At 41.2% G+C, this 21,501-nt stretch overlaps 1 protein-coding gene across 1 annotated transcript in view; it reads right to left on the bottom strand.

Annotated features, from left to right (window-relative positions):
• Positions 1 to 11,086, bottom strand: part of ppargc1b (peroxisome proliferator-activated receptor gamma, coactivator 1 beta) — a 96,347-nt gene extending 85,261 nt beyond the window's left edge. Inside the window, exon 1 of the mRNA XM_039813242.1 lies at positions 10,990 to 11,086. Coding sequence (XP_039669176.1) covers positions 10,990 to 11,070 — 81 coding nt within the window. The 5' untranslated portion in view covers positions 11,071 to 11,086. The remainder of the gene's footprint in view (positions 1 to 10,989) is intronic.
• Positions 11,087 to 21,501: the final 10,415 nt, after the last annotated feature.

Below are 21,501 nucleotides of genomic sequence, written 5' to 3'. Positions count from 1 at the left end.
CTAATGATGCTGCTTCTTACGTAATGCAATCATTTTTGCGACTATTACTGCAGATGCAACTACTTGTACCATGATGTACTATTAGCAGAGCAAGTACAAATATTAAGCTCACATCCCTGCTGCTGCATTACTCTCTCAAGCCCAGCAGAGGAACTGCTTAGAAACTCTGCATAACCCATGAATGCACCGTGTAATCCCTAACCTTAAGCAGCATGAGTCGTAATCACATACAATAATCCAGCTGGACCAGTGGATTATTGGGAGGGAAATGACATACTGGTATGTACATTTTGGTTGGCAGACCAGCAGTATGTTGTGTGCGTGCGTATACACGTGTCACCTAGTTGGTCCCGTGTTGGTGTCCGAGGAGCGGCGATGAGTTTGTGCAGTTGGGCGCTCGCCCATCCATGGTCCAGACATCTTTACAACTCGATCTGTGTGACGGCTAAGTGGAGACGAGCCCCAGCCAAAACACTGGCAAAATGTCAAGGAGAGAGAGAGAGACCTACATTGTGGGCTGTGGCGGAGTCCAAACCAATAACGGAGCAGCATTTACACCTCCAGCCCTCGCACAACTCTCATTCATCCCCCATGATTTATTACACTGTTGCACAGCGTCAAAGGCTCAATTTTAAGAACACCACAAAGTGTCAAAGTCCAAATCTTCTAACTGTACCTTTTTAAGTTCAAATCACACTTTCTAAAGCTGAGGACAACATTAAAACATTATTGTTCAAGCTTTAATATAAACCCTGTTTTAAACTAAATTCAATATTTCTATAATTTGAATCATAAGCATTATAAAAGCTCCCCTTTTTGCAGTATCAGTCCCTTAAAACAAACACAATTTGTTAACAGTTCAATAGGCATCAGAAATCACAATACAATTGACTTAGAATGATTTTAATTACTTTATTTACTACTACAAATTATTATTATTATTAGCAGAAATACAGTGGTATAATTTCATTTAAAACAGAAGGGATTAATGCCAGTAAACAGTGTGAAATCCTCAGATTCTCAACATCCAATCCCTCCCAATTTGACTATTTCTTATATGCTTCAAATGCCACTTATTATACATGTGGAGAGCCGGCTAACATCAAGATCTGTGCGACGCTGACATGTGGCTGTGGTATCAGCATCCCTCTCATCTCATCTGCCTCTCATCTCCTCAGATTTTAGGAAGAGACACAGCCCTCGGTATGCTCTTTTTGCTTTTAATATAAAACATTTCCCTGGTGGCTGACCGTGTGATAAATCAGGTAACAGAGGAGGAGAGCTTTCAAAAAATAGGGCAGCCAGCTAGCTCGGCAACCGCTGGGCCTCCACGTGTCCCCACACAGCCTTGAGCTGCTGGGTGAGATTGGATTCCCTCTCCTTCAACCCTTTCCTATCTCCCTCAGGTGTTGTATAAAAAGCTTCTGTGTGTGTGTGTGTGTGTGTGTGTGTGCAGAGAATGGCAAACGTTCATGTTGACACTATCAATATAGCAACCAGGTCCCTGTGATGAATACTAATATGCAAGTAAAGGTTAGCTAAGGACAGATGGCCTACATACATACACATCGGCACATGCACACAAATGTCAAAATGATACGTGCTTTGATTAAAGGAAAAAAAAAACGCCTGAGACGCGATGTGATCACGTGAAATATGCACACACTCATCCCGTGCCTCTACCTTACATGGCATCCTACGTGCATAGAAGAATAGGGAGTCGTAACACAACACAAGGCCACTTTATCGATCCTCTGAAGCAAAAACTCACTGACAATACACACAGTAAATAGGTTGATTTTTGAAGCAACCTGACAACCTGAACGAATATTTACACAGAAACACAAAGACATGCAAAGTGTGCTGATCACGAGACAAACACAACACATTAAGGTAAAAGAAAAGAATGCAAAACATGGCCAGATTATCATGTTAGGAGGCGCAGAGCAAACTCCACATTGTGTATGCACCCAGTTGCCTCCGAGTCCCCCGTGAGCACAGTGCTTTCTATGCCCAAAGAGCCAGAAACCAACCAGTAATCCTATCCTGGAACAATGCTACTTGGCCCCACGTGGTCTTCATTATAGGAGCATTTCCAAAACAGCAAAAGTTTTTTTTCTGTAGTGCAAAGCCCACAGCAGCAAGCACAGTTATGTATCCGAAAGACAGTGACAGTGAGCCAGTGAGCCGCAAAGGTTAAACCTTATGTAAATGATGGTTTTTACAATAAATAACCTAAAGGATACATTCTCTGTGGTCTGCTGAGTGTCTGAATGTGGCAGAACGATAAGAACCATAAAAAAGAGGAGAGCAGGAAGGAAATATGATGAGAGGTGATAACAGTGAATCACAGCACTGACTGTAAAGTATTTAATCTGTATTAAAAATATAGTCTGGAGAGAGACAGAGAGAGAGAAACGAGATGGAGGAGAAATTTACATCCTCACATCCCACTCTGATTTGAGTCACAGCGCGAGCGGCAACAACCTGGAACAGTGACGAACCGAATAGATTTTCATATAAATTAAGACAGCAAAAGGCAGACGATGAATACCTAATAAGACACTTGCTCCCTGGTGTCGCTTCTGCTGTTTGCATCTTTTTTTCTTTCCCTCATTTCTTCCTCTCACTGTATCTGTTCTCTCTGCCTCTCAGTGTAACACACGCAACCAAGCCATTGTGCGCGTTGGACACTTTGCACGGTTGAGTGCTGCTCTGCTACTCCACCTCGGGGGGGGGGGGAGCAGAAAATCCTGCAGCGTGCATGCAAGATAGGCTGCAAACTGGATTTCGAGATTCTGAGGCAGTTCCCAGTCTATAACGACCTGTCCTGTCCTGATCTGAGAGCAGTTTCATTTTTCAATTTCCTTGGTACTAGGGCTGCTCGATTATGGAAAAAAATATAATCACGATTATTTTGGTTAATACTGAAATCACGATAATTTAACACGATTACTTGTTGACTTCTGGAAAGATGTTGCAGTTATTGAACTTAAAAAAACAGTGGGAAAAGTTACATAAATCAACAGTAAAAAAAAAACAAAGCCTTGATACTTTTCCTATTTAAACTTTATTTTTTCATTCAGAACACGAGAAAATAAGAGTTTACTTATAACTAATAATTGTTTTTCTCGATTATTCTGTTTTTGTGATCATTGGGAGCCGAAATCATAATTACGACTAAATTTCGATTAATTGCACAGCCCTACTTGGTACCGTACAGCAGGTTCTGTTATGGAAACCAGGCTGCAGAATAAGACTATACAATCTTCCAAATTAGGCTACAGAGAAGCAGAACAAAGGCCCGGATGTAGCCTGATATTGCCTTGCTAGTAGAAACCGATCTAATGAAGAATTACTGTAGTAGCTGTGTTTTGACCTAAAGCACACTGATCCTTTGCAAGCCTTTGCTATGATAAGTCATTCTGAAGGAAATGTCCCAGGTGATGATGAAGTACAGGAACTATACTGTATATATCCACAGTTTTGAAAAAAAAAAAAACATTGTTCCATAATAAGGGTCACTCTCTTTTGTTTGGAGCTTTTTATTTCGCAGCATGACACAGATAGGCAGATAGACTACCAGATACTTCAGGTAATGATGAAGCTAACAAGGCTATGAAAACAGGCTTTTCGTCTGATTGCACTAACGTTAATAACCGGAGCCTTTCACATTACGTCAGCACGCCAGGAGACATCTCATAGGAACCAGGAGATTACAGAGGCACTAAGAATGGGAAGAGAGATAACCGTAATCTTGATTCTGAGTTGGAAAATCATGATTCTTATTTAATCCAGACCGGTACAGCCCTAATGTGAGTATGTGTGTGTGTGTGTGTGTGTGTGTGTGTGTGTGTGTGTGTGTGTGTGTGTGTGTGTGTGTGTGTGTGTGTGTGTGTGTGTGTGTGTGTGTGTGAGGGTTAGCTGCAGCCGTGCCAAGCGGGCCTGAGTGAGCAGCTGACGAATCACCACTCAATTAATTATTGAGACACCCCTAACCTGCCTCTGCTTCGCGGGACAGCTAGCAACAGCAAGCTCAAACACGGAAACATACATACACACACGCAGTTTATGTTCCTCGTTTACAGGCACACACACTAATACAGGCCTGGGGGGGGGGGTCAGCGTCTAAGCCGGATGCCTGATGAACCTCAGAGGGATTTGGGAGGAAGCAGCCATATTCCCAGCGCCCATCTCTGACGCACACACACACACGATGGGGATCAACCACACGTAAACACGCATATGGTTAACACACACACACACACATGCACACGCACACATACACACATGCCACCTCGGTGCAGCACCACAGTAACCCCCCAGTGAACAGCCAGGCTCCCACAGAGTTGGGTTTAGGAGACATTACCAAGACCAGAGTCAATTTTAGCGACAATTGCTGAACGATTAATTGCATTTTTTTAACCACGCAGGTTGCGATTAGACTCTGGTCACGTGACACGCGAAAGTAAAGCAGTCTGCGGAGGAAGCATCAACTTGGCATGTTTGGCGTATCTACCTTGACCTGTTGGACACTGGTCACAGGCTCAACAGAGCCCGACAGCGGAACAGTACGCCTTTAAAAAAGAAGGCATGTTTAATCTACCTAATATTGTGTTTGTCATACTGTACAGTGATGTATTGCTTGTCTTTTTTTAATATTACGGAAGACAATGAGCTTATAAAAGAATCACATATTAAATCACAATCGCAATATTGGTTAAAAAATGATTTATTAAATTCGATTTTTTTTCAAAATCATTCAGCCTTACTAAAAATGTAACTGTAGTAGATGATTTATATTTTTCTACCCATCCTGTAAAATATACCGTAAATTCATGCATGCGTGTGTGTATACATGCAAGTGATGCTCATAAGCTCAAGTGTGTGTAACAGTGTGAGTATGTGTGTGTGTATGTGTGTGTGTGTGTGTGTGTGTGTCCAGTACACGGAGACAGAAGGGACTGGTGAGTCACTGCAAGGCTGCAAGATGAACACATTGCACTGCAGCACTGCACATCACGACTCAGACTGACGGAACAGACACAGAGAGAGAGAGAGACAATGACAAGGAATTGGGAATAAAACAGGGAACGAGGGATACAAAAAAAAACTCAAAGAAAACGGAGGACAGTCGCAACAAAATCAGTGGACGGAGAAGAAAACATAAAATGTAGCCAAAGAGAGTGTGTGTCGTCTATCCCTGGCACAGTGCAAATCCCAGTCACTGCCAATAACACCTGTATCCATCACTCTCAGGTGAAACTTCAAAGCCTTGTTATTTATACACCTGTCTGTCTGCCTGTCTACTTCGCCGTCTGGATCCTTCACTCTTCTCTGTCACTGTCCAATTTTAATCGGATTTATTGGGCCCCATCAAGAAAGTGATGTGCCTGCCTGCTTGCAGACTCACTCTAGATGCATTCTAAGGGTGCTTTTATATACCATGTAAACCAGAGACTGATAAGTGATCATTAGGGTTTCATTCAAACCAATATCGATGCCGGGAGATACTTTATAATCTCATTAACATTTTTATTGCCATCCTCTTTTGCCTCGCCATCAGGCCAGCCAGGTTTCTACAGAAGACGTAACACTAAATTTAAAAGGAGTAATCCACACGTTCTTTCTTTGTTTTTGCCTCCATCTTAAGTACTTGGTGCTCTGATATTCTTTCTCACTGCTCATGTTAACTTCCCAACTGTGTTGTTAATATAACCAAAAAGGAAAATAAAAGCAGAACTTTTTGTGTGGGACGTAGAGTAATTCAAGTCTAAAATATGACTTTAAAGCTTTTAAAAACTTGACAAAATGATGTCTGTCTATCCCTGCGGCATCACACTATCAAGCCAAATGTGGTCAGAGAGAGACTGTGTGACTTCCGATCCAAAACTGGATAAGATTACCTGATAGGCAGGGATGAGAGCTGACCGCCTGCTGTGTAGGAGACACACACACACACGGAGGCATCATGGTTATAGAATAAAGTGCTGACTGACAGTCTGAGGCTCTATAGGGCCACACAGCAGCACACTATTGGCTTAAAGCATTATTAAGTTTTCCATTTGGTGCGTGTAGGCGTCGTTTCAGAGACACAATTAATGTTTCAAACACTTGCGAGCTGATTAGTTTACCTTACTTGGTAATAACATGTAACTTGGGGCACAGAGGAGACAACAATGGAATGGAATGGAATTTTTCAATTACTGACCTATTTCAACCTCCAACTCACATCTTGTTACGCCCTTAAACTGGGACTGCTCTGTTATTTGTGGGTTTCTTTTTATCACAATCTTCCAAATAAGTGTTAATTTAACAGGTGTGCAGAGCACACATGATCCACATGATGCAGTGGCTTTACATCCCAGAATTCATCAGCCATTTGGACTTTTAGATGCTGAAATTGTACAGTAGAATAGTGCAGCAGGATAACTTGGATGCACATTTTTACTTGACTTCGTGGACTTAACTTCAAAATAAACTTAGCAAAATTCAAGCACATGTAGTTGCCGCATTTCTGATCCGAGAGATGAATATGTGCTTTTCAAATGGCCACTGGGAGACTCAACATTGTCTCACTGGACACCAACATGTGTGCTTGAATTTACATGTGACTTTCTCTTCAAGAGCCAAGTTGTTTAACAGCAAACAGGCAAAGTAGAGTAACTGACAAGCCACGGCTAATATTGTACAGGCCCGTTCCCCATGGCTGGTTGCGTCTTGTTACAGCAGGATGTGGTGGTGACTGACGTTAAGTCGGCCTGATCTTCAGTCAATCCTCTGGATGGACCCCGACCGACCTTAAACACCCGGTCAATGATTAGCATTGAAATAGGTCTGGAAGTCCACCTGCACTCTAAAATAACCTTTCAATAGCTCCAGTCAGTTGGAGATAGAAGCTATTTTACTTTCTCTGAGAACAGCTGACTATGTTACTATCAGATTTGACTGTCTCAAATAAATGGCAAAGACATGGTTTTTCTGCTCTGCTTAGTCAACTGATCGGAGCTTTTATCTCAATCAGCTGCAATGTAGCATCATGAAACTACAGTATACTTTCTTACATTTAACATATGTAGTATCAGTATATCAAACTGTGTTCACTGTGTCGACGTGCTCTACTGACAACCACACTTTTGCTCTTTGAGTGCAGTGCATTCAAACCAAAGAGTGGCGCATCGGCCGACCAATGAGGCATCTAACGATCAGCTGTGGTCAACCAAAAGACATTGTTATAGGCTTGAGAAAAACATCAAATCCTCCGAGGCCCTTATAGCTCTCCACAGGAAGAAATGTAAGTGCCTAGGTACATAAACTGACAACAACAAAAATGAGCTTTGACGTAAACTCTGAGTCTATTTTTATGTCAACAGGAAGATGACTGTGTTACCTTACAGATCCATCACACAATCAGTCCTGACCGTCACGGTAATTTGGTCAAAGTGGCCAGTAAAATGGCTGTTAGCAGCAGACTTTCTTGTCATTTTTAGCCAACAAATCACACGGAAAGAAAACTTTTTTTTTTTTTTTTGCAAATCAGGACCACCAAAACTTTGCAGCAACATTTAGGCTAATCTTTAGTCCCCTCGCGGTGCTCATTGGATCAATTGCTTCTTTAACTGAGAAACCTTTGATGCCAGACCAATCAGTCAACTCACTGAACTAGGTGGATACAAAGGTGTGGACCCAGGCAACGCAACAGGTTCACGTTTCATTGGTTCCACGTGCAAGAAACCCATTTTATTTGAATAATATCATGAAATACAGGAAGATAGAAAAGGGACAGATTATGAATGTGTGAGTGACAAAAAGACAGGAAGTGGAAAGAAGAGAAATGACAGTAAGCATGTGTACTGTATGAGTGAGTGAGAGGGGGGAGACTATGAGAGAGAGGGAGAGAGAGAGAGAGAGAGAGAGAGAGAGAAGAGAGAGAAAGAGAGAGAGAGAGAGGAGAGAAGCAGTCACATGTTAGGAGGAGGAGGGGGGAGGGACTGCCTGTCACTCTTCTACGTCACAGTTAACGCCTCCCTCCCTCTCTCCCTCCACCTCTCCCTCCCTCCACTACAACTCACATGACTGCAGCAGCCCTGTTCTGTAACTCCAGTCACGAGGATAGAGTAGTATTACAATAACCAGCCGGCAGGGGCGAGCTGCGTGGACACACACTGAAGGAGAGAGAGAGAGAGAGAGAGAGAGAGAGAGAAAGAGAGAGAGAGAGAGAGAGAGACCAAGGGAAAGGCACAAGCCAGCCCTAATAACCCCGAGTAAATATTAACATATTAACACTGCGTTTGTAGAATAGATAACCTTATCAGACTACACATGAAGAAAGAACTTAAGCAGTTATACAATGTGCAATTTGATTGGTTTCCTGTTCTACACTCCAGTTGCACTCTGTCTTTCTCCGTCTGTGTCACTGAAGGACTTTGCAGCAAACCAGCCTTACAATCCTGAGAAGAAATAACTGCAAATTGTACAGCAACTATACGAGCATGCATGTCACTATTGCCTTTAACTTTAAGGTTGTTAAAATCATCTCATTGCATGCTGTCTGGCAGTATCATATATATCCTTAATCAGCTTGTCCCGGCTCTTTCCTGAAGCTATATGATGTTTCCACTGAGTGAAACATTTAAACCCAAGATTCCTAGAGTCGCACCATACTATCAGATGGGAATACTCTAGGTGTATACATTCACATCACATTTCCCCCAAAATTCTGCCTGACAAATTTGGTATATTTGGGAACTTTACGATCTTAACTAGAAGTTAAAATAAAGGTATGTACTGTAGGTTTGAACAATGAGTTCTAGTAATGACTGTCCAACCAGAGGGCCACCGCTTGTCTGTTATGCTGAGTGATCATAGGACATGATAACATAACATTCATGTAGAAACATAACATATTGATGTAGAATGTCACTATCTAGTTATTACTACAATGTGTTGTCATATTGTAGTAATTGGTGCATTTATTTCCTCATGGTGGACGAGTTCCTCTCATTTACCCCATAGATACATCTGTCTGTATGCGTTTGTCATGTGGAAGCATGTCACTAGGCTACTGCAGGTTATTAATAGCCCACCGTTTCCCTGGATCCCACCACACACTGAATTAACCTGCTTTAGCTGCCAATCAGTTGTGACACCCCCCCATCACAACCTCCGATGACCGTGCTTCAGAGCAATAATCACCCCGACGCAATCTTACGTCACACTATGATGCAGTAACACCGGGGGTCCTGTATTTAAACGATAGATCGTTTAATGGGTTTACGTGCACGGTGTAGATCCGTGCGTATTTCGGAAGTGCGACTTTACAACTGGGAGGGCGATGGACATAAGACGTGATACGAATTTTAATTTCTCACCAAACCCGGTTCAGAAATCTGCTAATTTGTTGTTTATTTCCATGTACGCAACGAGGCATAAATCATATTATACAGCCTATGGGCTATTGTTAATAACCACCCTCTCCAAGAACGTTCGGCATACATGTTAGGTACAAGGCATCACTTCATTTTGATGAAATCTCAACTTTTATAATTGGTAAACGCCACTCGCTACCGCACTCAGCGGGGTTCTTGAGTAGGAGATTGTATTGGGATTAACAGGGGAGCCAGTTATAAAAGTTCAGATAATGTTTAAATACGGGTTACTTGGTGGGTTGACCGTATCTCGAATTCAATTAAACATCGAATTCATCCATTTAAAAGAAGCACTATATGTTCAAGTTGTTACGTGATTGCCAATAAGCAAAGAACGCCAGAATTGCAGTGATTTCCGAACGCAGTTTGGAGTCTTAACGCGTTCTTGAAATTCGGTGCAAAAATCAATTCCCTGCACCCCCACAGCAACACCGTGGGCTATTAAACTGTATGTCATCGTCACCCCTTCAGACCCACAGCCCAAGAATCCGTTTTTAATTTTGTTATAGCCACAGCAAACAACCGGGTGAACCATGCAGACAAACGTTTTGTAACCGTTCCCTAACGATTACGCAAACGATTATGAAAACATAGAATTGCACCGACTTTCTCAGCTGACCAAAAACCCACTGTCTGCTCCGCATCTCATTGCTTTGCAGAACCTCGTATGATACACTGACCAATATGACGAAATTACAGTCAGAATCATCGGTGGGAAACGCTCAACTTTAAAGCGCACCGAACAGCCTGCAGTTATCCAACACAGAGATCCCGCTAAGCTTCGGTGCCGTGGCAAGCAGCTTATAATGGAGTGGAGAAGTAACATTACACATCACTGATGGTTTGCAGTGTTTCCCCAAAGAGACGCTTTATTAAACACAAGTTCCTATTTAGCGAGAAAAAAAAAAAAAAAAACATATCCCACCAGCAGAGCCCAATGCATCAACCGAAATACGTAGCCTACACGTCTTTTCTCTGCACAGTTTTTAAAGCAAAGCAGTCCTGTAGACAGTGAATAAGTATCATAATGTCATAATATCATAATAGTCCTTCAAGGCCAAGTCCATATGCTTCCAGCGGCGCACCACGTGTCTCCCGGCACTGACATTAAAACTTCCCTCAAGAATGCGTCAAAAGTTTCCAAAGCCCCCCTCTGCATACCAAATAATCCTTAGCAAGCAGCAGCACACCGGCCGCTCTCCGCTTCTAGCACCAACACAACGAAAAAAGACATTTCATCGTTTTAATCCGTCAAATTCCCTCATTGCTCATGGCTGATGACATTTCCTCAGATAAACACGTGAAAGCCAGACATAGTAGACATTCACACACACACACACACACACACACACACACACACACACACACACACACACACACACACACGCGCGCATGCAGACCGAGACACCGGTCGCACTGTGCCTGGGAGATGCTGCTGTCAAGCGGGGCGAAAGCCTCACATCAACCGGGCGTAGCGTGCGCCACGGCCGGCGACGTGCAAAGGCGCACCCCGGTCTGGAAAGCCCAAGGTTTGGTGTGTCCAAAGAGGCCTGAATCTTACCTGGCTGCCGGAGTTTTCTGTCAGGTAATTGAAGACAAAGGACGAGAGTTCCTCATCTAATAGTGGAGCGCAGTCCGCCATCTTCTACTGAATGAGGAGCCGTGGAGTCAGAGAGCGGAGTATAGCAGCAGGAGGAGGGACAGGGGGAAAGCTGCCTGCAGGGGGCGCATCTGTTTATACACAGAAACAAACCAAGTCATTAAAGACATGCGGTTACCCAAAGTGGGGTCTGGGGACCTCCAGGATTCAATGCAATGGCTCCAGGGGGTCCCACAATAAAATGAGGATTCATTTAATTTCATTGTGATTGAATTAAGCAAAAATTATTGCCCATCAAAGAAAAAAATGTACTGGCAGACAGACAGACAGACAGACAGACAGACAGACAGATAGATAGATAGATAGATAGATAGATAGATAGATAGATAGATAGATAGATAGATAGATAGATAGATAGATAGACAGACAGACAGATATACAGATAGTAGGGTTGCACGATATTAACTAAATGTGATATTGCGATATCGACTATGAATATTGCCATATCAATATTCATTTGGATATTTTTAAACATATGTAAAATTACAAAAGTTATTGGAAAATGCATCAAAATAGATTCATAACAAATTAAACAAGTTTTCTTACAACACAAGGTTTATTTCAACTGACAGTCATATTGGACTGATGCAACATGAATAAATAAATAAGGACCATGTCTACAGAACAGGACATGTTCTACTGGTTGGACAGTATGAAATATATAAATAAAGACAACAGGACACAACTTTTATTTCACTTACACGGTCACTCTCTCAAAGTATTCACACCCGTGGTATGCTCCATAGGGTTTGTCACGTAGTGGACCCGTGCGCTGATGTGCACTAACGTGTGCAAGTAGCACGGTAACTGGCCAATGAAACACGATCGTTACAGCGCTTCAAGCGAGCTCTACATCAAACACAACTTAGCCACACACAGGGTGGCCGCGGGTCCTTAAAAAGTCTTAAAAAGTCTTAAATCACTTTCCCTAAAAATAAGGCCTTAAAAAGTATAAAATTGTCTTAAATTCAGATTGGATAGGTCTTAAATATGTTTGTGTCATGCAACCGCGAAAATGCAGGCAATCTGTCTGCCAGCCAGGTCGAATATTTTTTACGCAAGGTTACCCCATTTGTACATGACCTATCCCCTGACCAATTGGCTATCCTAACCTTAACCGTAACCGAGGTCAAATGCCTAACCCCTACCAATCGAGCTGCTTCGTGGGCGGGTCTTGGCGTGGCCATAGTCAGTGGGATTTGCAATTTCTCCGCATACAGGTAATACAGCAATGGTTGATAATTGTTCAATTACAAATTGCTTGAAAAGAACGAGTATTATTGGTTAAGGTCGGTGCCTGGGAATGTTTATGAAGCGAACTGCGTTATGCGTCGGAAGAATTTCAAACTTGGTAAACTACGTACTACGTAAAGGCTCGCCAGCAGCCCGTAATTGCTAGTTTCTGCTACACCATTTCTACCGCTAGAAACGATGTCAATGCTACAACGCTGGATGTTAGGATGGGAAATCCACAGCCAACAATGCCAGCTGACCGCCAAGAAATTGTGGCTCTATGCCAACACTCCGAGCAGAGGTGATTTGGGTGCTGAGGACTGTGACAAGCCACAATTCCTACAGGTATAATGACAGGATTGAAGAAGTGTTCAAAGCAATGTTTCCAGATTCGGGGCTTGTACAGTCATTTACCTGTGGAAAGGACAAGACCAGATACGTTACGCTAAATTTGGACTGGCGCCATATATCAAAAAATAACTCATCACCTAAGTCCAAAAATGCGGTGCGTTTGTAATTATGTTCGACAAGACACTTAACCAGACAACCAAAAGCAAACAACTGGACTTGCATGTGCATTATTGGTTAAATGACAAGTGGTGCTCATAAGTTTGTGAACCCATGATAAGTTGACTAAAAAGAGGAATACTAAAATCATCTTTTGGAAATTGATCTTAATTCCTTAATTAAAAAAAGTAGGAAAAGTCCAACCTTTAAGGACACCAATTTTCTTTGTGAATAAATAATGTATCGTAAATAAATAAATGCTCTTCCTTAAAATACAGGGGGCTACAGATACAATGCATCCTGATAAAGTTCCCTTGGCCTTTAGAATTAATAAATATATTTATGGCACACTTACTTTGAAATGCTGAAGTAGATCCTGGGCAGTTGCATGGCCCATGAACTGCTCCATATAATCTTGACTGGACATGGTCATTTAACCAATAATGCACATGCAAGTCCAGTTGTTTGCTTTTGGTTGTCCGGTTCAGTGTCTCGTTGAACATAATTACAAACTCACCGCATTCAAGTCTTAAATTTCATTTAGAAGTGGTCTTAAAAAGTCTTAAATTTAACTTGTTTATACCTGTAGCCACCCTGCACACAGCCGACGGACGGGACGCAGAGCTCCACAAAATAAACTAAATGTTGCATACTTATCGCTACACTTCGATATAATATTGCGCAACGTGTATCGTGATAACGATATTGAGTCGATATATCTTGCACCCCTAACAGATAGACAGACAGATACAGACAGACAGACAAACAGAAATACCGTAACAACCAACCATAACACAACCACTCATTTTGTGTAGCTCTGAATTGTTTTCATCTAAATGAGGACTATTGGATCCTAATCCTATAGCAAACAAGCCTGGCACAAAACAAACCTGGTTCCTGGTCAACTTCACTCATTATCACAACCACAAACAAAAAGGCCCTGATCATTCAGGACACACTGTATATGCCTTTGTTTTGAGAAGCCACCACAGACAAAAGTGTTGGATGTATCCCGATGCTGTTGCTGGGCAACTGCAAAATCAACTTCTGTCAGTCATTTAGCTAGCCTAGTTGATGACATAACCTGATGCTATGGTAAAATTGTAACTAAAGAAAGATCTCACCACCTATTTCAACACTGATGCAGCTTTCTTTTGTGTTTGTGACAAAACCCGGAGAGTAACCACCACTAAAACCTTTTTTTCGCTTATGAATGCTTTTCTCAACATCGTAAAACCTATTGGTAGATACACGTGAAGTGCATAGTGTGTAAAATCAATGCTACACGCTTCACATATTTTGCTTCTAAGTCACTGTAAAGTAGGTGCAAGGAGTTGCAGCAGCTGCAACATGTTGCAACTGGTTGTTTGACTTCATTTGTTGCTGCCTGTCTTGGATGTTTGTGTGATGGAAACATTCTAGCAGATATTTTGTAAAAAATGGTTTTGGCTATACAATTTCCCCAATAACTGTGTTTGATCAGTGTCATGTCTGTGAGTCATGCAGTTTACAAGAAGACCAAAGCATTAGGGATTGCATGTGATCCCAGAGTGACAGTGAGTGAGCAGGCAGTCAGCTTTATGTCAATATCATAACATGAAGGGAATGGGTAATGTCTGTATGTAGGTCGTTTGGTACTTTATTCAATGTGAAAATCTTTACACTGTTCTTTAAAATGAATCCCAGAATATAACATGATTATTATTATCATGCACCAAAGTTATTACATGATGCAATCTAGACTTTTATTGTAATGTAAGATTGTATGAAATTCTGTATGCCATTCTGTGCTGTTATTGCATTATGAGTTTCCACAATGCAGCTATTTCCACAAGCAGCTGATATAGACCAGAAGCGAAAATCAAGCATTAGGACACACAGACTAATAGTGGAAAGTGCAATGTTATCACTGCATTGCAGCACAGGGGTCGTCTGCTCTGTAAGTATGGGTGTGGATGTGTGTGTGATTGTATTTGTTGGTCAGGAAAAGGTTAACTGTCTGAGGCAGATGAGGGCCATAGAAGAGCTCTGTGCCTCTTTCAAACGCCTGGCTGACATACAATATGTGGGTTCAACTACCTATGTGTATATTTGTAAGAACCAATGTGATGTAAAACAAAATAATATTTTTAGGAAGTAGAGAAGTAAGAATGTGTTTTTCTTCTTCTTCTAATGTAGGTCTTATTTTTGTAGTTTTGAACATAATTTTCCAGTAACAATAACATAATACAGCACACACCAAAGTTAATGCTTTGGGATCTGGGATTGTAAAGCCATACAGGTTTACCAAACTATCTGTCAGAAACATCCAACCAGGGATGGAAAGAGTATTAGCCATGTAAAATTACGTAGGTCTGTTATAAAAAAGCGCTACACATTGCCTACTGTAGCAACATTGACGTCACATTTACAACGCTACATTTGTTTGTTGTTGTACTCACCTGTCTGAATGTCATTCTGCTCAACTGCTACAGGTTCATCTTTTCAGCTCATTCATTATTGTAATCTGTCCCAGTATAACCAGTCCACTAAGCCTCTCTGTCCCAATATAACCAGTCCACTAAGCCTCTCTGTCCCAATATAACCAGTCCACTAAGCCTCTCTGTCCCAGTATAACCAGTCCACTAAGCCTCTCTGTCCCAATATAACCAGTCCATAAAGCCTCTCTGTCCCAGTATAACCAGTCCACAAAGCCTCTCTGTCCCAGTATAACCAGTCCACTCAACCACTCTGCCCCAGTATAACCAGTCCACTCGGCCTCTCTGTCCGAGTATAACCAGTCCACTCAACCACTCTGCCCCTGTATAACCCGTCCACTCGGCCTCTCTGTCCCAGTATAACCAGTCCACTCGGCCTCCCTGTCCCACTGCACTGCACTGCAATGAAAGATTTCTGGGCGCAGCCACTTTCAGTTTTACCCCCAAATAAAATGGTTTAGACATTTTGGCTAAACTGTTGACTTGTGATTATTGCCCTGTCAGACCTCACTGGGATGTTATGTTCCCACACCTCAGCAAACATCCTACTCCACAGAAATAAGGATCAAAACTATTAAAACAAGTAAAACAAATGGTTGATAAAGGGCCTCACAAGTGTTGAAGTACAAGAGAGGGGCAAATATCCTGAAATGTGTGTGCATGTTGTTGCATATGTATGTGTCAAAAGAGAGGAAGTGTTTATGAGAGAAGGAAATGTGTGTGTATATTTATATATTTCTGTCTCTCTGTGTCATCTGATGACACATTATTATAACAAACAGAATTCACGAGCCTCCTCATCTTGATGAGACTGCAGGAAATATATATATATATACACACACAGTACAGGCCAAAAGTTTGGACACACCTTCTCATTCAATGTGTTCCTTTATTTTCATGACTATTTACATTGTAGATTCTCACTGAAGGCATCAAAACTATGAATGAACACATAAGGAATTATGTGCTTAACAAAAAAGTGTGAAATAACTGAAAATATGTCTTATATTCTATATTCTTCAAAGTAGCCACCCTTTGCTTTTTTTTGATAACTCTGCAAACCCTTGGTGTTCTCTCAATGAGCTTCATGAGGTAGTCACCTGAAATGGTTTTACTTTCACAGGTGTGCTTTGTCAGGGTTAATTAGTGGAATTTTTTCCCTTATTAATAAAAAAGCAAAGGGTGGCTACTTTGAAGAATCTAAAATATAAGACATGTTTTCAGTTATTTCACACTTTTTTGTTAAGTACATAATTCCATATGTGTTCATTCATAGTTTTGATGCCTTCAGTGAGAATCAACAATGTAAATAGTCATGAAAATAAAAAGGAAACGCATTGAATGAAGAAGGGTGCCAAATTTTTGCTTTTTAAAAAAAAAAAAAAAAAAAAAAAAAAAAAAAAAAAAAAAAAAAAAAAAAAAAAAAAAAAAAAGGTATATATCAAACTTTACATATATATATATATATATTCATTTCAATTCATAATCATCACTGTGGATCTCAGAATTTGTTTCTACTTGTCACATTGCTGCAATCAAAAGATACATAAAATAACTGCTCGTCAGGTCAAAAGCTCATGTACAGTCATGTCTGTTGAAGACAATACCATAAACCACACCTAGATCTCCTTATCACATATCAAATATGCATTACAGGAAAGAAAGTTCCTCATTTGAACTCTTAAACACTGTTGTAAAATAGCAGTTAGCAGTAGGTACTTTGTTTTCAATTTAGTTTGTGTGAGGAGACACATGCGATTCCATGTCCAGATATTTCCATCAGCTAAATTGAAGTTTCACTGCAAGAATATGTTTTGGGTATACAGCTGATTTAGGCATCAGGAATCAAAGAGTGCATTTTTGCCCATTTTGCACCAACAATCACACAGAGAGAAATCCATCAAGATCAAATTCTACAACCACAGGAGCAGGAAATAGACCAGAATGCAATGCAGTTACACAGCAGGTTTTGTTTTGAGTAAATGACAAATTGTGGCTTTTCTCTTCTTATCTCTATGCTGCAGTGCATATAACCACAACACATACGGTATAACCAACAAGAATGTTACTTAAAACTAATGCATAACTCATCACTTGAGTGGATTTGAAAACCTAGTGCCCTACATATTTCTAAATGATTACACAACCCAACATATTACTTTTCTCTCGTGCTTTCCACATACGTGATTGTCTTACAACAGAGAGAAGAGGTGGCAAGTTGGTAACTTACCAACCAACCCACTATGTTTTCATGCTGTCTGGTCCGTGGTGGCCTTAGAAGAAGAAGCCAACATTACTGGAATAGAAGCAAGCTGTTCCAAGTTGCATTCCAGTGATGTCCTCTTCTTATGTTACTACAATTTATATACACATTGTAGGCCTTCAGCCAGCCCTCTGGTCCAGACTGCCAGCGAGGTCAACAGCAGAACAAGCTTCCACTTTTAAACCGTCAGTGTCATAGGAAACTAGATCAGAGGTGAGCGTATCGATAACTGGAACAAAATATTCCTGAGAAGGATTTTGGATCAGAGAGATGAGCTGGGGCAAGATATTGAGGGATACAGCAAGACAGGAGAAACTTTGTGCAAGGGCCTAACGGAACAAGAGGAGGAGTTCTCTTTTTATCATATACGCTCTAAACTAAGTTGTCCTTAAAAAATATTAACTCCTTTGGGCCACATCTCCCGACCACAAACAACTCTGTGCTCCTTTTATATTTAGTTATCTCTCCGTACAAACAATAACAACTAAAAGAGAAAGAGTAAAACACAAAATGTGCCGCAGAGACAAGGAAATGCCGCAGGGGACTTACAAAACAAATGTCTCATCCCAAAAGAAAACTGCACTCAAGATGACTAACAGGCTATGAGCTGCCGAAACCGAGGCAGCGTTAGTAGCTCAGTACATCACACTGAGCTGCAGCAGACCACCACCACAAACACTAAAAAAAAAACAGGTATCGTAACTGTAAAATAAGATGATGTGTGTCTTAGCAGCATCCACACCATCCAAGCTGACATTTCAATAATGTTTAGTTGTCAGGCGGCAGTCACCCGTACTAAAAACAGGGCTGCAATCTAAGGTCAGACAGTTACAATGCAGGGCTGGTATGTGTCCGGTGCCCTTAGAGCCAAGGGAAGTATTTAATCTAAGTGGACATTCTAATAATATTCCAGGTTACATCATCAGTTTACCTTTGTACTTTCATTTCTGCTGATCAAAAAATGACTCTGAGCTGTAAACACACGGTGAGCCTCTGAACTCCTCAGATTACTTCAGGGGTAATTGGACATTCAAGCACACTAAAAAATACTAGGTTGATTTGACCAAATGTGTGTCAATCGTGGTACCGAGTACTGGGTCAATCCAGTCTAGCACTGGGTAAAGTTTGCCCCAGAGCATAAAACCCACTGGGTCGCCAATAACACCCAAAACATTTTTGGCCCAGTTTTAGTGTTATTTATAGTATTTCCATCGGGCTATTCAGCCATACCAATATGTGGTTATTTTGACCCAGTAACAATGTCATATTTACATTTCTGTTGGCTCATCAGTTAAACCAAAAAGTGTATGTTTTTATAAACTTTTTTCGTGTACTGTTTAGACAAAACAAGCTTTTTACAAGTTCACTCTACACTGTCTTCATACAAATTTGGTTTATTTCTAAATAGTAAAAAAAAAAAAAAATAAAATAAAAAACTTGCATATGAAATAATTATTTTAGTATCGCATTTTATAATTGTATGGTTTATAGTTCTTGTAGAATTGATTATGTGCATTATTCTGTGTATGTGATAAAGACCGTAATCTATAATTTAAGCCATTTCTTATAAATATTTGACACATTTTAAAGAAAATGTGACTTATTCATGGAGACAGAAATGTTGCTGCATAACATGAATGACCCGAATAATAACACAGTGGTGGTTACAAACAAACCAGCCGCCAGTGTATGGGGTCAACTCGGTCAGCTATATGAACTAATATGTGAGTCATTATTCCTTCTGCATCAGAAAACAACCCAGTAGAAAGACCCAAAGCCCCCATACCCTTAAACTGGGTTGGATAACCTGACCTTTTAACGCTGGAGGTGAATTATTCTCGCATTGCCAGACCTTCCTCCACAGTGCTGTAGAGGAAGGTCTGGCTAGTCCACACAGCATTCCGGGATGGGAGAAAAATGTGCTCTGGTTTATTGGCATTTCTTTAAACCAATCACAATCATCTCGGGCAATACTAAGCGACAGATGGAGCCACGATGTTGCTGCAAAATAACCTCGGAAGGAACTTGTTTTGGTGGAACATGTGTACGTTCAAAGGTTGTTTTAGTCGTGTAACAGAAAACTCAGATTGGACAGATAGTCTAGCTAGCTGTCTGGATTTACCCTGCAGAGATCTGAGGAGCAGTTATCCATAGTCCTCAGAAATCCACCGGAGTTTAAAATAACAACACAAAGAAAGCGGAAGGTAACGGACATCTGGCCGAAAATTGGGCGGAATTTCCGACGGCACCGGAGCAATCCCAGAAGTGGAACATCGTGGATATAGACTAGAGATGAATAAGCAAAAAATAATAATGTTTTGCAACAAAGTGCAGTATGGGTTCCTTACAAAATTGTAAATCACATTTTGATAGCACCATACGCCGCTATCATCCAAACATTAATACAATTTGAAAAAGGACATTGTAAGAAATGCATTTGAATCATCAAGATGAGCGCTGGCACGGCACAGTTGTCACTCAGTTTCATGCTGCAAAAATGGCCAACAAACTGGCCAAATGCCACTCTGAATGTGATATCAGAAGAAGGAATAATGTCCTGTTTATTCTACTACATTTAACTGACAGCTATAATAATAACTGTAGTTACTATAAGGGTAAAGTTTTACGTTGAAGACATTGTAGAAAATATGATGCTTTGCCCTACCGTTTGCCCAACAGTATGATGTATTTGGACCAAATACATGATCTACCAACAACATTAAAGATCCTAGGACATGCTGCTTTTTGGATGCTTTTATATAGGTCTTAGTAGTTCCCTAATACTGTATCGGAATTCTCTTTCCCGAAATTCAGCCTTGGTGCAGAATTACAGACACTACAAGCCAGTCCCACAATGAGCTTTCCTTAGGACGTGCCATTTCTGGGTCTGTAGCTCAGTGTTTCCTCTATGTTGATTGGCAAGTGGCGGTCCGCCACGGTTAGATTTCTCCCGCCACGGTATCAGAAATATATATAACAAAAAGCCGTCTATCAGCAGTGATTGTAAAGAGCACGTCGACGGAGAATAGCGCAGACACGCGCTTCACAACGCGAGTGGGCACGAGTGCCACTCGGAGAAAAGGGAGAAAGAAAAAAGAGACAGGCTGTCCGGAGGACCCGGTTGAGCTGGCATGTGTGCATTCTTGACAACTGTAAGTCGTATAACTTATATTATCAGTTCATTTAAGCCTGTATTAGTCTATAGTTCTTGCACATTTTTTGTTTCACCTTCACCTGCTAGCTAAATTGCACGTGGCTGTTGATTCAATACAACGCCCTTGATATCAGATCATGGCACAGTAGACTAAACCGTGATTATTTCATACATTCATGAAACATATTGGGGGAAATTCATTCAACATAATTCACAGCCAAATAACAATTAAAAGTATGTTATTTGAACATTTATAACCTAACCTAACCTGGCAGGCACTGCCTCCGATTTGGTGTCTGCTGCGGTGCACAGCGCAGCTCGGACCGTGCGCCGCTGCCCTTTTTTTCCTCCATAAACTCCGCTCTCAGCTCCTCTGCCAGTTGCTGCATGAACTTCCTCCGGGACATTGTGCAATGATTCCAGCCAGTTGTAGCATGTATAAAGTTATATGAACACATAGACAGCTACCGTCTACGTGTACTGCGCCTTTCACAGAGCGATCGCCTGGTGCTTTTCTTCTGATTCAGAACCGAGTCCATCCACGCCGTAGCCTACGTTACCGACTCTGGCTTTGCCTTCGGCCTATCGGTGATGCATTGCCCACACTTGTTACTCGAGACCGCTAGTTACATTTCTCTGATAGCGACTATGATTATTACTAAGCAACCAAGATGCATCTTCAACCACGCAAAAGATTAAAAACAAAACCGCGAAAATCCGAGCGGTCAATATGACATGGCCAAAATAGGTAAAAGTGATTGTTTTTTCTTTGCCTTTTG

The sequence above is a fragment of the Perca fluviatilis genome, chromosome 10 (assembly GCF_010015445.1).
Source record: "Perca fluviatilis chromosome 10, GENO_Pfluv_1.0, whole genome shotgun sequence".
In the NCBI taxonomy this organism is placed as follows: Eukaryota; Metazoa; Chordata; class Actinopteri; order Perciformes; family Percidae; genus Perca; species Perca fluviatilis.
This window is presented reverse-complemented; position numbering and strand designations above follow the sequence as displayed.